At 40.1% G+C, this 17,178-nt stretch overlaps 1 protein-coding gene across 1 annotated transcript in view; it reads left to right on the top strand.

Moving 5' to 3' along the window:
* Nucleotides 1-509: 509 nt before the first annotated feature.
* abcf1 (ATP-binding cassette, sub-family F (GCN20), member 1) overlaps nucleotides 510-17,178 on the top strand; it is a 35,178-nt gene continuing 18,509 nt past the window's right edge. The window contains exons 1-9 of the mRNA XM_038285896.1: nucleotides 510-700; nucleotides 5,299-5,345; nucleotides 5,442-5,519; nucleotides 7,430-7,550; nucleotides 7,630-7,697; nucleotides 7,935-8,042; nucleotides 9,923-9,997; nucleotides 10,078-10,173; nucleotides 15,668-15,790. Of these exons, the coding sequence (XP_038141824.1) occupies nucleotides 640-700; nucleotides 5,299-5,345; nucleotides 5,442-5,519; nucleotides 7,430-7,550; nucleotides 7,630-7,697; nucleotides 7,935-8,042; nucleotides 9,923-9,997; nucleotides 10,078-10,173; nucleotides 15,668-15,790 (777 nt within the window). The 5' untranslated portion in view covers nucleotides 510-639. The remainder of the gene's footprint in view (nucleotides 701-5,298; nucleotides 5,346-5,441; nucleotides 5,520-7,429; nucleotides 7,551-7,629; nucleotides 7,698-7,934; nucleotides 8,043-9,922; nucleotides 9,998-10,077; nucleotides 10,174-15,667; nucleotides 15,791-17,178) is intronic.

Here is a 17,178-nt window from a genome sequence, read left to right as displayed (position 1 = left end):
TATGAATCAATCTGAGTGGATGGCACTATATAAATAAACTGAATTGAATTCACATTTTTCCTATAATTTTCACGTTCTGATATATGTTTACATTATTTACTGGCTGCACCTAAAAATATCAAATATATATTCAATTTAAAGATAGATATCAATACACTTTAACCTATAATAACTTAAGTTACATCAGTGTATTAGGTCATCAGATCAAACAGTTTAGTCTGTCCAATGAGCTGCCTGTAGTGTCACTAGATGTCCAGCAGGTGTCAGTATTCTGTGAGAAAGTATCAACAGAGCATCAATATAGTTTGGCTTCAAGGTGCCTCATCAACCTATCGCTGGGATTTATCCATATAACCGTTTCCTGGGCGGTAGACATGATAAAATCACCACTGCGCACATTTACCGCTGTTACCATTTACCCCAACAGCCGTTCTGCTTTGCCAGGCTGTGGAATTCTTCCCTTCCCAATATGGCGGCCACGTTGTTGCGTCGCTGCGTATCTTAGGTCACGTGTTTCCGTCTGGCTTTTGGCGACTAGATATTGCATCATTAGGCCGCTACATGTGAGACTGGCAAATCCTCGTTGCTGGAAATTAAAGCAACGTGATTTTCTGAGGAGGTCGCAGATAAACTAAGAAAATGCCTAAAAAAGCGAAGGAGGAAACGGAGTGGGTGGACACTGATGTGGCTCCAGGGGCAGGTGAGCAAACTGACAGCGCGAGGAGCCGCTCAAAGCTACATAGCATTCTAGCTAGCAGATGGGAAAACTAAGTTGATTCATTTATAGCAGCAGCAGCTTCTATATAGATATTATTTTCCTGATCGTTTAAAGTCTATCTGACTCTTAAACACCGAAACTCTATTTAACTAAACTCCATATGTTTTCTCTTGTTAAGCTTAGTTTAGTTTAATTTATCAAACTTAAAAAATAGTTTTTCTGAAATAAGACATCACCTATGTACGGAAGAGGATTAGGGCCATAAAAAATAAAAGAAAATTAACTGATTTTCAAATTTTATTTCAGTATAATATGGGAAAAGAGTCAGAATTCTGACTTTAATCCCATATTATACTGAAATAAAATGTGAAAATCAGTTAACTTTCTTAGTTTTTCAGTGGCCCTACCTGTTAGGACACAACAGACTCAATAAAAAAATCACTTTTTGTCCAACTCAAAAACTGGGAAAGTACACATAGATAATCATTGCATAGATCTGTACATTATTCCACACAGATTCATTTTATTCTTCTTGTATGACTATGAATCAAAGGTCAACTGGGTATACAGTAAATATCATGACTGGAGTTACTTTATCTGCTCTAAAATAAGCAGTAAGCAGGTTTATGTTGGACTAATAATCAGACAAATTACTTTATACACATATATAACGTAATATTGGTAAATTTTAGTTATTTAGTTTCTTCTGCATAATTATACAGGTACACCTACAGAATTAAAGTATTATAAATATGTCTCCCTTTTAAAAGGTATGGAGATTTTTTTCTAGAGACATATAAGATTAAACTATTGTTTCTATAAAGTTGTTCTACAACACGTTATAAATATATTTGATGTATTCCAGTAGATTATTACCTTTGAAAAGCATTTTTTATGTTTATCTTCAGCTGTTTATTAAAGGTGTGCCTCTGTAAGGACAGCTTTTCATCCACATGTTCTTTTTTTTTTACTTTCTGAAAACCAAAACAGATTCTTTGCACCAGATAAACAACATTTATGAATGTTCATCTTTCTAGGTATTATTCTTGGTGCACATATTCCTGCCCTAATCGTTAGTCATGTCAGAAAGTGATGCTCATACTGCATAGATTCATCACAAGAAGACTAAAATTTCTTAAACCTCTATGTTGTTCAATTATAAAAAAAAAAGAAGAAAAAAAAGGGGAGTGGTGGCCTAGTGGTTAGGGCGTAGAGCTTGGAATCCTGAGGTTCTGAGATTGAGCCCCACTCCCACAGACTGCCACTCTGGCTCTCTGAGCAAAGACCCTTAACCCCCACACTGCTCACCAGGTGCCACACAATGACAGCCCACTGCTCCTTGAGGGGATGGGTGAAATGCAGAGGTAAAATTCTACCGTGTGAGATCAGTTAAGTTTAAATATTACAGGTGCTGGTCATAAAATTAGAATATCATGAAAAAGTAGATTGATTTCAGTAATTCCATTTAAAAAGTGAAACTTGTATATTATATTCATACATTACATACAAACTCATATATTTCAGATGTTTATTTTGTTTAATTTTGATGATTACAAATGACAACAAATGAAAATCTCAAATTCATCATATCAGAAAATTAGAATATTGTGAAAAGGTTCAAAATTGATGGCCCCTGGTGCCACACTCTAATCAGCTAATTAACTCAAACCACCTGCAAAAGCCTTTAAATGGTCTTTCAGTCTAGTTCTATAGGCTACACAATCATGGGGAAGACTGCTGACTTGACAGTTGTCCAAAAGACGACCATCGACACCTTGCACAAGGAGGGCAAGACACAAAAGGTCATCGCTAAAGAGGCTGGCTGTTCACAGAGCTCAGTGTCCAAGCACATTAATAGAGAGGCGAAGGGAAGGAAAAGATGTGGTCGAAAAAAGTGTACAAGCAAGAGAGATAACCGCACCCTGGAGAGGATTGTGAAACAAAACCCATTCAAAAATGTGGGGGAGATTCACAAAGAGTGGACTGCAGCTGGAGTGAGTGCTTCAAGAACCACCACACACAGACGTATGAAAGACATGGGTTTCTGCTGTCGCATTCCTTGTGTCAAGCCACTCTTGAACCACAGACAGCGTCAGAAGCGTCTTGCCTGGGCTAAAGAGAAACAGGACTGGACTGCTGGTGAGTGGTCCAAAGTCATGTTCTCTGATGAAAGTAAATTTTGCATTTCCTTTGGAAATCAAGGTCCCAGAGTCTGGAGGAAAAGAAGAGAGGCACTTCATCCACGTTGCTTGAAGTCCAGTGTAAAGTTTCCACAGTCAGTGATGGTTTGGGGTGCCATGTCATCTGCTGGTGTTGGTCCATTGTGTTTTCTGAGGTCCAGGGTCAACGCAGCCACATACCAGGAAGTTTTAGAGCACTTCATGCTTCCTGCAGCTGACCAACTTTTTGGAGATGCAGATTTCATTTTCCAACAGGACTTGGCACCTGCACACAGTGCCAAAGCTACCAGTACCTGGTTGAAGGACCATGGTATCCCTGTTCTTAATTGGCCAGCAAACTCTCCTGACCTTAACCCCATAGAAAATCTATGGGGTATTGTGAAGAAGATGCAATACACCAGACCCAACAATTCAGAAGAGCTAAAAGCCACTATTAGAGCAACCTGGGCTATCATAACACCTGAGCAGTGCCACAGACTGATCGACTCCATGCCACGCCGCATTGCTGCAGTAATACAGGCCAAAGGAGGCCCAACTAAATACTGAGTGCTGTACATGCTCATACTTTTCATGTTCATACTTTTCAGTTGGCCAACATTTCTATAAATCCTTTGTTTTTATTGGTCTTCAGTAATATTCTAATTTTCTGATATGATGAATTTGAGATTTTCATTTGTTGTCATTTGTAATCATCAAAATTAAACAAAATAAACATCTGAAATATATGAGTTTGTATGTAATGTATGAATATAATATACAAGTTTCACTTTTTAAATGGAATTACTGAAATCAATCTACTTTTTCATGATATTCTAATTTTATGACCAGCACCTGTATTATAGATAATTGTGACTTGCAGGTGATAAAACCCCTAAAGCTCAGCACCTCAGACAGAATATTTCAGGACATTATAAACAGAAAGGTCCAGGTTCTTTAACCATAGGTTCCTTGCTGGGCTCTTCTTGCATGAATAACTGCATCAATGCATCATGACAACAATACGACCCACCTCTGGTTCTGCTGAGGTTGCCTTGGTAACGACCTAAGGCCGGTTCACCTGTGTTGTTGGGTCCAGTTTCACACTTGCTCCAGAAACTTCCCACCGGACTTTAAGCCACTTGACTTTTATTCCTCTTATTTCGTCCTCCCGGTCTTTAGACGTCGATTTCCACGTTAAGTCCAACGTCATTCCCAAAGCGTGCCGAGTCTCGGGTCGCTTGCAGAGTCGTTTGTCAGTGAGCTGTTCCCCTGCCGCTAAAAGCTGATTGTTCTCAGGTTTTAACAAGGTTTTCGGGCCGTGGGAAAGTGGTACTAGAGGGCGCTCGTTTTTGTTTTTCATTTGAAGAAGCTTCCCAGTTTTCACATCACCACCACCCATCATACTGTTAATTATTTTATTTATTTATTTGATCTTTAAAGGCGATAGCTACATGATTAACTCCTCCCAGCCAGTAGGTGGCGCACTCTCTGTCCATACTGTTTGCCAGCTGATTGCAGTCCTCTAATACGGAGGTCTTCAACAGGGGTCTGCGTCCCCTAGGGGATCCACAGAGGTACTGCATGTGGGTCGCAAAAGTTTTGGTTGATAAGATTTTTTTATTATATTCCTCCCTGCAATTTTTTCCACTAATGCCTTTAAATCCACATTTAAAAGACCTTAATTAGGTTTTTTTCTCCCCAAAATAGTAAACTTTCTAAAGTAAAATGTGTTAAAGGTTATTTATGTATTTCCTGAAAAAAATAAATGCATTAAAATCCTTTTCTTTTTTATCACTCTGTGCCTGATCTGCACCAGAAATGGGATCCTATGCTACTTCCGGGAGCTAACTTTTTCAGCTTTGGGTTTATATTTTTCCATTGTGTGATAACATTATGGTATATAGTGCATAATCTGATGATAGAAACAACTAAAATGCAGCTAAACATGGTTTAATCATATTTTGCCAGATTGCTCTGAGCATGTCCCGTGATGACGTCAGAGAAGCTGTTTAACGGAGGAAATGGAAAAAGCTTTAAAATTGTCTCAGAAAAGTCATTAAAGATGCGTGTTAGTATTCTTTAGTGAGTTAAGGATATAAATAAGTAATTTTATCACTAAAATTATATTATTTATGGACACCCGGATGTATATCTGTTTGCGCGTGATCAGGACGGATCGGCTTCCGGGGCGGATCGGTTTGAGACATGTTAGCATGTTTGCTAACCCAGCTAATTCTGATCTCGGTTTTTTAACAGTTTCTTTAGCCATTTATTATTTCTACATTAAAGCTCATTCTCAGGTCAGAAGTTCCTTGGTGTTGTTTTAAAAATGTAACCTGATACTGATGATATTGATGGTCAGTGTGTGTTATCTGGCCTTTTAGCGTTTAAAAAGTAATTTTATGCCAAATCTTCCCACAGAAAAAACTGTGAAAAAGGGGAAAAAAGACAAAAAGGGGAAAAAGAGTGTGAGTAAAACTTTTATTTATTCTTCAAACATCTCTGAGTGGATCTATATCTTTAAAATCTTCACAGATTTCATTGATGTTTTGTTTTTATTCCAGTTTTTTGAGGAACTTTCAACGGATAGCAAAACGGAGAAGGTTGATGAGCCAGCTGGGAAAGACAACCAAACAAAACAGGTAAACATCTACCTGCATTAACGCTGGACAAGGATCATGTTTTTAATATCAAATTCCAAATCGCTGAGTTTTGGTCGCCTTACATTCAGCAAGTTGCCTAGTTTCTCTCAGCAGCCCTCTAGGTGGCAGTAATGTGCTGAAAGCAGGTCAACCATCACAGAAGGGAGGAGAGAGATGTTGCTAGGAGGCACATCTATGCATGTGAGCTAGAAGCATCTTTCAGGCTCAGACAATAGACTCTGGAGCAGAGAGCATTCAGGGCCATGAAAACAAAGACAGCAAACCTGTTTCTGGGGTTTCTGCAGGGTTCTGTTTTTTTTTAACTCCTATGACTGTGCTTTAAAAATTCAATTCAGTTTATTTCTATAGCGCCAATTCACATGTCATCACAAGTCACTTTCCAGTTCACCAGATCATCCAGTCAGATTGGTTCAAAGTTTTCTATCTAAGGAAAACCAGCTGATTGGGTCGACTCATTAGCTACGTTTACATGCGCAAAATTTCCCGATCCGATCCAAACCTTGGTTGATCGGAAATTCAAAATCTCCGTTTACATGGACACTAAATGAAATGATCCGATCATGACGTGTGTATACATGTACCAAGCGTTGGATCAGATTAAATCTTTTAAGCATGCGCAGAACTTCCTGCCAAACTTGGCAGTTCTGTCTGCGTCTGGTTTTTTGGGAGGCCTGACAAACGATGCGCTCGGAGCGAGCGGAAAGAAAAAAGGAGAGAGGACGAAAAAAGCGCTTGGCAGCGAAATGTCCGAGAGAAATAGAGAATGAGCGATTGAGCCGGCGTGGGAGAGCGAGTGGGCTGTGGAGAGAGAAAAGAGGAAGAGGAGGAGGATAAATTCCTGCTTCCTGCAGCTTTAAATGAACTTGAGTGTATAAGTCGGCGTTCCTAGACTCCTCCCGCCATGTTGTTCACAGCGAGAGCGAGAGCGACCGGTGGTTTCCTGTTGTTGACAAGGCGGAAAAACGTCACGCTGACGTCGCACACATGCGCAGTGAAGATTATTTTACTCTTAAGATCCGAATGGGTGTTTACATGGACGCCAATCGGAATGGCGATCGGCAAAAACCACCTCTCTCTTTCGGAATTAAATTTAGATCCGATCGGACCGAATCGGATTAGAATCTTCAGTCTGACATGTTTACATGAAACATTTTTGATCTGATCAGGCCTTCAATCCGTAGTTGTGTCCATGTAAACGTAGCCATGGACTCTTCAGCAATCCCTCACACTAAGCATGCTTGTAGCAACAGTGGAGAGAAAAACTCTTTTAACAGGAAGAAACCTCCAGCAGAACCAGGCTCAGTGTGAGCGGCCATCTGCTGAGGCCGACGGGTTCAAGGAGACAAAAAGGAGCTGTATGTAATGAGGATGCTTTTGGACTAGGATTTTAAATCATAATTTTAAAACAATAAGTACAGAAAAAACTGTTAAGCTGAGTGATAACTGAGAGGAAAAGGATGACACAACGAGAAAAGTAAAATACAAACGTAACGGCTGAAACGTTTAAGTTGCTCCAAAATTCTTGATAATTGTTATGATAAACCATAAAAAAAGAGAAATTATTTTTTTTAAGATGCATCATTTTGACAGATATGTTTTTAAACACAGTTTAGCATCTTAGTCAGTTAGAAACTACTCCTCGCTCTTCCTCACATCAAGGCTCACTGAACAGAGAAGGTGGGTGTATGGTTTACTGCGCTGCGCAGTCAGGATAGGTGCTTCCTGGAAAGGTCAGGTGATCTCTGATCACTCATGGTTTCTAGTTTTTTCAGGAAATATAGAGAGAATTCATGAGGATCACGCAGACAGTCTGAGCTTGACTGTGATGATTAATGACGATGTAACAGTTTAGAAGCGATGCAGCCTTGCTGATGTTCTGCTGTTCGTAGCCCCAGAAAAAAAAGGAGCGACGGAAAGGTAAAGGTGTGGAAGAAGATGACGATGAGAAGGAGGTCATGGCGACTTTGAAAAAGCTTTCGGTACAAGCGAGCGACGAGGAAGACGAATCAGGTTTGTTTTCTTGGGATGAGTCTGTGAGCTTCTCTCTGTTCTCTGATGGAAACATTGATTCCTTCTTCTTTCTCTGCAGGATTCATCTCAAACAAAAGAAACAAGGAAAAGGTTCGTTCCCCTCCTCCTGATAAATGCGCTCAGGCTGCATAGGCCTGATGGGCTAGGGAGGCGGAGTCTTTGCCATAAGCCCCGCCCCCTTCTTTACTGCCATAGACCAAACAGGGAAAAAAAAAATAAAAAATAGATGTTCTCCCCTCTTCCCCCTGGAAAGAAATGTTTTTTTATACACTCTGTGTACAAAATGATAAAGTCTGACTAATTCTAAAGTCTCCCCCCCCCCCCCCCCCTTGTCACGTATAAAAGCCTCTTTCTCTTTTTTAGACAGGAAACATCTTTGCTGCTCTCAGCCAAGGACAGAGCGAAGAAGAGGAAGAAGAAGAAGATGATGATGATGATGATGATGATAAGAATAAGCAGCGTGCAGTGAAGGTAAGTTGTTTTCAAAGACTCTTTAATTAGAATTATTGTCTAAAGTAAACTAACCTCAAAGCAGGAATATTACACTCACAACCTGAGCGGGGGTTGTGTATATATACGTATATGTGTATGTATCTGTTTATATATGTTTGCACATATATATGTTTATATATACGTGTGTATATGTATATACGTTAGGGCTGCAACTAACGATTATTTTAAAAATCGATGAATCGGCCGATTATTTTTTCGATTAATCGATGAATTGGACAAAAAATATTTTTTATATTAACGTCTTTATTCCAAAATAAACATTTTAGACAGAACAAACAAGCACACAAGTACAGGTTGCTCATTAACTGTCCTGGTGCAATATGAAAAATAAATGTTTGTGTTAAAACTACGCAAACTTACATGAGAAATGTAGCTGTACATCCACAAAATATAGGCTACTTTGTTTCATAAAGCGCAAAAAAAGACATTTTTGTTTTTAAAGCCCCTAAGGGGTTCAAACAATGGGCCCCCCCATTTCAACAAATGAGTTTTTTTAGACTAGAAGAGTTCTGCCTTTTAAGACAGGAAAGTATAGCAGTTAAAGTTGCTACTTGAGAAAATACTGAACCATAGAGATAAAAATAGCCCTGTGATTCAAATTATAAATTGTATTTGGAATAAAAATGAGAGAACTAGGGGTGCTAAAAAACACATCCTCCAAAGACAGATATTTACATGGGAATGTGGCATATAATTAATTGACATATTACTGATCTTGCTGGATTTTATTCTGCTTTACTTTCATAAATTGCAGGATCTTCTTTACTTTATCTTTGCCAGAAGATTTAAACTTTAAAAGCCTTGCCCTCATAATTTGCAAGTTAATTTATTTATAAAGAAAATATAAACGCTGCTTAAGCTAATTCAAATGAAATTAAAAGTAAAATAAGTAGCCAACCTTATCACTGTCTGTAACCTACTAACAAGGTAAGGAAAGCATCAGATGAGCTACCTGAGAAACTAACGTTACGTTTCCCCACTTTAAAACCAAACAAAACATGGTCGCTCACCCTGCTGATCAGCTCTCTTCACTGCCATCGAGGCTCCAACGTGTTTCCTTTTCAGGTGCTGCATCATAACAGTGGTGCTTCCGTGCCATGTTCATTTGTTTTTACAAAAGTTGCATGTTACGACTTTTTTCCCCTTACAAAGCGCAGGCTATTTTAATTACTGTGATCAATTTGCGCCGTCAATCCCGACGCATGCGCGCTTCATTTGCAGTCTGGACGCTGAGGGTAAACATCCTGCTGCTCTGACTGCAGCGCTGAGAGGGACTCCTGCGGGAGAACGGGGTTGACGGCAATGACGACGGCGGCGGATGACGCATTAATCACGCGACACAACTAATCGATGATGAAATTCGTTGCCAACGCTTTTAAAAGTCGATTTTTATCGATTTTATCGATTCGTTGTTGCAGCCCTAATATACGTGTATATGTATATACATGTATATACTTGTATATACGTGTATATACTTGTATATATGTGTATATACTTGTATATATGTATATATATTTGTATATATGTATATATACGTGTATATGTATGTGTATAATTTTTTTTATAGATTTTTTCTCTGTGAAAATATAAAAACCTTTTTAAAGTTCACACGAAACCCTCCTCCCAAATGTTAAATAAATCTCCAGTGCATTAAGACTGGTTTAATGTTGAACTAAGGGCCGATCAGTCGCTGCGCCGCTAGTATTCGTAGATGTTGACCAACATCATAGAGCAGCTGGATTATACAGAAGCTTAGATCCTGGAGGGTTGGGCTGTGGTTGGTCCATATGAGCCCTGATTCACCAGCAGCGTCCTCCCCCTGTGTCTGAACTCTGCAGAAAGGAAAAGGAGCTGTACGGCAACAGAAGATGGACGACGATGAGGAGGACGACGATGATGGAGACAATATGATGGTGCGTTTGACCTGCACATGTCTCCTCTCACCTCCTTCTGCTCTGTGTCATTGTCTCTTCCTCTGGTTTCTGACCAACAGAGTGCTGAGGACGTGATCGCACAGCAGGCCCAGGAGGAAGCAGACGACCCGTTTGCTAACCTGAGCAAAAAGGAGAAGAAAAAGATGAAAAAAAAGGTGATCATGAGTTACTTCTGCTATCGTCTCCTTTCTTTTTAATGTTAAACAGAAGCAGCCATGAGAGGCTAAAAAATATTTACAATTATTAATATCATTATTATTACGAAAGCAATATGCTCCTTTAAAGATATTAGTAAGAAGGAGGATTCCTTGTATAATTTCTGTTGAAACAGGAAGATTTAAACCAGTTTAGGGATTTTGATTATTGGGAGGCAGTTTAGGATCTGAGACCAACTGTTGCTGGAAAACAACAGAGAACATAACCCAGACAGGTCACATCCAACACTAAACTAGCAAATAGCTAATGTGTAACGTAGGCTTTGCTTCTCACCACATTAATAATCTGCTTTAATAAATTAATAGAAATGGATGTAACTTTATTGTCGTTTATGACTTTATTCTTGTGATTTTACAACTTTATTTTCATATTTTACAACTTTATTCTCAAAATAGAAAAAAAAAATCTCTAGCCTGGCCTTAATACTCCATCATAGTTTCGTTGATTCTTCCAGCATCTCTGCATTGAAAAAGTCCAAGTAGAGTAAAAACCTGACTGCCAATTAAATACAACCTAATCACATTCAGTCATGCAATTAATCAGACTTTAATATTTTCATTAATTGACATGTCGACTTGAAAGTCCATCGTTTGGTAACACTGACCCCCCCCCAGAGGGATGGCCCTCCTCTCCAAAGGCAATGTCTGCTGGCGATGGAGCAGAGAAATGCTCCTTCAGCTGTCGGCACCTAGAACCAGAGGAACCGGTTTGGTCCGGTTAAAGTTCACTCAGGAACTTCTCGACTTCGCAGCAGAACCCTTCCACCCCATAAACCTGGGACCCGTGAATGTACCTGTGGTGGCGCCACAATCAGAAAGCGTGTTTTCCGCCGTGAATCCTGTCAGACAGACCGCAGGTTTGAGTTCTGGCTAACGAGTTCTCTGACCACTTCGGGTTGAGTTCTGGCTAACGAGTTCTCTAACCACTTCGGGTTGAGTTCTGGCTAACGAGTTCTCTAACCACTTCGGGTTGAGTTCTGGCTAACGTGTTCTCTAACCACTTCGGGTTGAGTTCTGGCTAACGAGTTCTCTGACCACTTCGGGTTGAGTTCTGACTAACGAGTTCCCTGACCACTTCGGGTTGAGTTCTGGCTAACGAGTTCCCTGACCACTTCGGGTTGAGTTCTGGCTAACGAGTTCTCTGACCACTTCGGGTTGAGTTCTGGCTCACGAGTTCTCTGACCACTTCGGGTTGAGTTCTGGCTAACGAGTTCTCTGACCACTTCGGGTTGAGTTCTGGCTAACGAGTTCTCTGACCACTTCGGGTTGAGTTCTGGCTCACGAGTTCTCTGACCACTTCGGGTTCAGTTCTGGCTAACGAGTTCTCTGACCACTTCGGGTTGAGTTCTGGCTAACGAGTTCTCTGACCACTTCGGGTTGAGTTCTGGCTCACGAGTTCTCTGACCACTTCGGGTTGAGTTCTGGCTAACGAGTTCTCTGACCACTTCGGGTTGAGTTCTGACTAACGAGTTCTCTGACCACTTCGGGTTGAGTTCTGGCTAACGAGTTCTCTGACCACTTCGGGTTGAGTTCTGGCTAGGGTTGAGAATTGAAAAGATTTTCACGATTCCGATTCCCTTTTCGATTCTATGAAACGATTCGATTCTTTATCGATTCTTTTTTCGATTCCAATTTGGGGAAAAAAGGAGAACAAACAGTTTGATTATCAGCATCAACTCTGTTTACTTAACTATTGCACAATCTTACAAAATCAACAAGATCAAGATGTCCACAGGAAATGTGAAACTGGAGTAACATCTGTGTTTAAATGAAAAATGAATACAAGAACAAACTTAATAACCAACAATGTCTAATAACAAATGATGGGATAATAACCTATTTTAAATAACAAAAAATACTAATTATAAAACAGTAGTAGGGAAAATTAACAGTTCTTTTGCAGAAAGATGAGCATATCTGCTTTTTCTGGAAGGATACGGGATCTTTCAGGGCTTATGGTGTCTCCAGCCGTGGAGAACACCCTCTCAGATGGGGTGGAGGAAGCCTGCACACAGAGGTAGTTTTCAGCCAGTCCAGATAGCAAGGGCAGCGTATCTTGCTTGTTCCACCACCACAGTGTGGCGCTATCCCTGCAGGGGATGGAGGGCAAGCTTTTATAGAGCTGGATTTCCTGATCTACCCTCTGGGCTAAGGAAAGATGGGGCTTTGATTCACAAAGTGACCGCAGCTCGTTGTCTTCCTCCTCGAATAGTTCTTCCAACTTGCGTAACTTGCGTAACTTGCGTAACTTGCGTAACTTACGTAACTTACGTAAAAAACGTGACGTAAGTCGTGCTCCCCAGAGCCGGCGCTCTAGGCTCTGGTGCTGCGGGAATCGAAAAAAGAATCGTTCAGTGAGCTGCCAAATGATGCCATGGAATCGGAAAATACGGAACCGGTTCTGAATAGGAACCGGTTTTCGATTCCCATCCCTAGTTCTGGCTCACGAGTTCTCTGACCACTTCGGGTTGAGTTCTGGCTAACGAGTTCTCTGACCACTTCGGGTTGAGTTCTGGCTAACGAGTTCTCTGACCACTTCGGGTTGAGTTCTGGCTCACGAGTTCTCTGACCACTTCGGGTTGAGTTCTGGCTAACGAGTTCTCTGACCACTTCGGGTTGAGTTCTGGCTAACGAGTTCTCTGACCACTTCGGGTTGAGTTCTGGCTCACGAGTTCTCTGACCACTTCGGGTTGAGTTCTGGCTAACGAGTTCTCTGACCACTTCGGGTTGAGTTCTGGCTAACGAGTTCTCTGACCACTTCGGGTTGAGTTCTGGCTAACGAGTTCTCTGACCACTTCGGGTTGAGTTCTGGCTAACGAGTTCTCTGACCACTTCGGGTTGAGTTCTGACTAACGAGTTCCCTGACCACTTCGGGTTGAGTTCTGGCTAACGAGTTCCCTGACCACTTCGGGTTGAGTTCTGGCTAACGAGTTCTCTGACCACTTCGGGTTGAGTTCTGGCTCACGAGTTCTCTGACCACTTCGGGTTGAGTTCTGGCTAACGAGTTCTCTGACCACTTCGGGTTGAGTTCTGGCTAACGAGTTCTCTGACCACTTCGGGTTGAGTTCTGGCTCACGAGTTCTCTGACCACTTCGGGTTCAGTTCTGGCTAACGAGTTCTCTGACCACTTCGGGTTGAGTTCTGGCTAACGAGTTCTCTGACCACTTCGGGTTGAGTTCTGGCTAACGAGTTCTCTGACCACTTCGGGTTGAGTTCTGGCTCACGAGTTCTCTGACCACTTCGGGTGGAGTTCTGGCTCACGAGTTCTCTGACCACTTCGGGTTGAGTTCTGGCTAACGAGTTCTCCGACCACTTCGGGTTGAGTTCTGGCTAACGAGTTCTCCGACCACTTCGGGTTGAGTTCTGGCTAACGAGTTCTCTGACCACTTCGGCACTTCGGGTTGAGTTCTGGCTAACGAGTTCTCTGACCACTTCGGGTCGCCGTCTACTTTCCAAGCAGAGGTTCTGGAGACTCTCATAGCTTCGCAAAGGTGGCCTGGTTCCAAACTGTTTCAGGACTCGGATGTCTTAAAAGAAAAAGATCAGTGTTCTGCTACATTTAGTAAAATAACTCCTCCAGTGTTGATTGCTGTTAAAATCATATAATCTGATTTAGGGCTGAAACAATTTATCAGATTAATCGTTTATTGAAATAATTGTCACCTAATTAAGTAACAGATTAATTGTTAACTGGATTATAGAGACTGTAAAACATGCCTTCTAGCTGACAGAGCGACACACTTAGAGCAGGAATTATAGGAAAAATGTAAAAAAAAAGAATATTTTCTATTTAAGATGCAATAAGGTGCAATTTTAGTTATGTCTTGTGTGTTGCCAGTTTTACTTATATAGGTTGGTCTCTGTGGGGAAACTTTAGTAATTTTTTTTTATTCAGTAGATAAACAAGCGTTGGGTACCGTTGTGATAAATTCTGAGATTAGCATCACTTATAATTTATAGTGATGCAGGATATAAAAAATTTCAATCGATAACCGATAATTTTCTGCTTTTCATGGTCGATACCGATTCCTATACCGATAAGTTCATATTGAATATAGTTTTTGCATAATCAGCTGCTTATGCTGGATGCAGTTATGAAAAACAATTATTTAGTAGCTCTGGCTTATCTATAACAGCAAACAAAAGGTTTTGGTTCTTCAAATGTTTATTTTTTTATGCTATCACACAAAAAGTGTTAATTCGCTTTACATAACAAAGGAAACAAATCAATTCACAATACAAAGAGCATCTCTTGAAAATTACTGAACAGATCCATGCCTGCATAGGTATTTGTGAAGTCAAATATTTATACCAAATATGAAATTATATGCATTTACATAGTCAGCCTGAGTTACAAAAATGTAATCAAAAAATAAAGTGCATCCTCAAACCACAGCTAAGGTGAAAGACAAAATGCCAACTTCTTAAAAATGTTCAGACACACACATGCATGTCAGCGTTAGTTCAAAAAACTAAATAAAGTAAATAAAAGTGCATCCTCAAATATGTGGCGACGGCATCGAGGGCAGGCAGGGAGACGTCCGAGAAGAAGCGACGGCTAGGGATGGTGTAACGCGGCTCCAAAAGGGCTGTTAAGTTACGAAAACCCGGGTTCTCGATGACAGAAAAAGGCTGGTTGTCGAGCGCTATAAATTCCATCACTTTGTCGTTAATAGCTGTAGCTTTTTCACTCACTCTTGGAAAGTTTTTAGTTATTAAATGCCTTCTGAATGGATACATCTGCGGTTTGTGTTATTGTCGTCGTTTTAGCCTTAGCACCTCCGGCTGCTGCCGCGGCTGCTTCGTATTCTTTCCATGTTGCTTCGCCACGATGACGATTTTTAGGTGTGTTATAAGGTTTGTTGTGTTGTACCCTGAGGTCTTCTTTCCTCCTCTCGAAATCGTTGCAGAGCAGGTGTTGCAAACTGGTGAAGACATGTTTGATAATTTACAGTCAGGCAGTAATGGAGCCAAGCCTGCGTCCTAATAGTAAGGAGCGCAAAAGCCACAGGTCTTGTCCCGCTTTGGGGCTACTCTGCCTGAATAAAATGCCACCGAATTTAATTAATTTATTGTCTATTTTTATTGGAAAATTTTACCTATCGGGCCGATAAAAAATTCCAGCAAATCGGCTGATATTTTATCGGCCCGATAGGTATCGTGCATCCCTAATGATTTAGATAGGTTTAAAACTACAGCGCAGTAAAAGCTACTATTAAAAACTGCTATTAAAGTATTATTATTACTTTAAGGCTTTATTTCTGTAAGTTAAATTTTCATGCTCTTTAAATGTGAGACGGCGACGCCTGCAGAAACTAGAGACATCTTAGGGGTCCTACTTCTGATTCCAGATGATCCCTGACATGATTTAGATCAACTAAAAACTGTTTAGTATTTCTTTTCTTAACCGATGTTCTGCTGTTTCCTTTTACAGATGGAATATCAGCGGCAGGTGGAAAGCGTCCGAGCTCAGAACGCCCTGGAAGGAGATTTCTCCGTATCTCAGGCTGAGATGTCCTCCAGACAGGCAATGCTAGAGAACGCCTCGGATATTAAGGTAACGCCTTCACCTCAGGATCTACGGAGGGAAGTTAGTTCCATTATTGTTGCAAAGAACACATTGTAGAAATGTAGAAAACGAGCAACTTTGAGAGACCTTAAAGTTTAAAGAGGAACTAAACCTTTTTTTTCTCAGCTTATATGTATTTATAAATATATTCATATTTAATTAATAAATTGTTATTTTTTTATTTCTCTTATCAGATTTATTTTAACTAATTGCATCCTTTAAAACCGCTTTGCTCTGTGGTTAAGAGTGAAGATGCATTTCTGTTGGTCTGCTGGATGCCGGCGACAACATTATTGGTTAGAAGCAGGTTTTTGACTCTGTCTACAAAAAAAATACATTTTAATAAAAATATTTTAAAAAATTGGCAGGGGCGGAGCTAGATGTGGGGGCCAGGGGTGGCCATGGCCACCCTTAGCCAATCATTGGCCACCCCTACCAGTTTTTCCCTCTAATACAGACGGTGGCAGCAGTAATACTCTCAAGTTTAATATTTTATTTTTCATATTTTAACAGTTACTTGACAACAAAAACAGTGTGGTTAATTATGCACATGAATATATTAACATTAAAGATGTTAGATACTGAATTTATGCTCTTTTTTGAACTAGATTTTGTCTTATGGGGTAAAGAGAAAATGATGAAGATTCATAGATGACCTGCAGAGTTAAATAACTGCTTTAATAATACTTAATCCGTTTACTTTAAATAGTAGTACATGTAAATATAAATTTTATGCAGCACGATCATTGATAAAAGTAGGTAAGTCAATGAATAAGATGTTTGCCTGAGAAGTCAAGCCTAGACTTTTAATTTAACAGGATGGATGCTAAAATATGGGTCTATTTGTTAGCAAAGGCTGGAGGAAAGTATAGTTAGTTTTTATTTAGAAAATATGGATGTTGTGTTTGTTCATTTTGGAACGGTGGAAATTGTGAGTTTCTGTTGCCTTTCTGCTTTCAGCCCCCCCTCAGTGTACTTTGGTTATTGCCTGGTCACCCATATTAAAATTTTCTGCCTGCGCCTCTGAAAATTGGGAAAAAAAATTAAGTTTTGAAAAATTACCTATTCTAAAAAATAAAATGTAGAAAAAAAAATATCTCAGAAAAAGTAAAGATGCAATCAGTATACAAATTATCTTTTTGCTTGAAACTGCGGCTGCAACTAACGATTACTTTACAAATAATTTAATCTGTAGATTATTGTTCTGATTAATCGATTTATAATCAAATAGCCAAAGGTTCCTAAAAGAACCTTCTCGCCACAAAGAACAGGTTCACTCCTTTTCTTTTTCATCGTTAGTAAAACAGCTGAAATTAGCAGAAGAAGCGTTTTTTTTTCCGGTTTCTTGTCGTTTTCATTCCTTAGCCGTGGGATGT

Source organism: Cyprinodon tularosa, unplaced genomic scaffold (assembly GCF_016077235.1).
Source record: "Cyprinodon tularosa strain WSP-4 unplaced genomic scaffold, ASM1607723v1 ctg217, whole genome shotgun sequence".
NCBI classification, from domain to species: domain Eukaryota; kingdom Metazoa; phylum Chordata; class Actinopteri; order Cyprinodontiformes; family Cyprinodontidae; genus Cyprinodon; species Cyprinodon tularosa.
The sequence above is the reverse complement of the archived record's forward strand: the minus strand, read 5'-3'. Positions and strand labels throughout refer to the sequence as shown.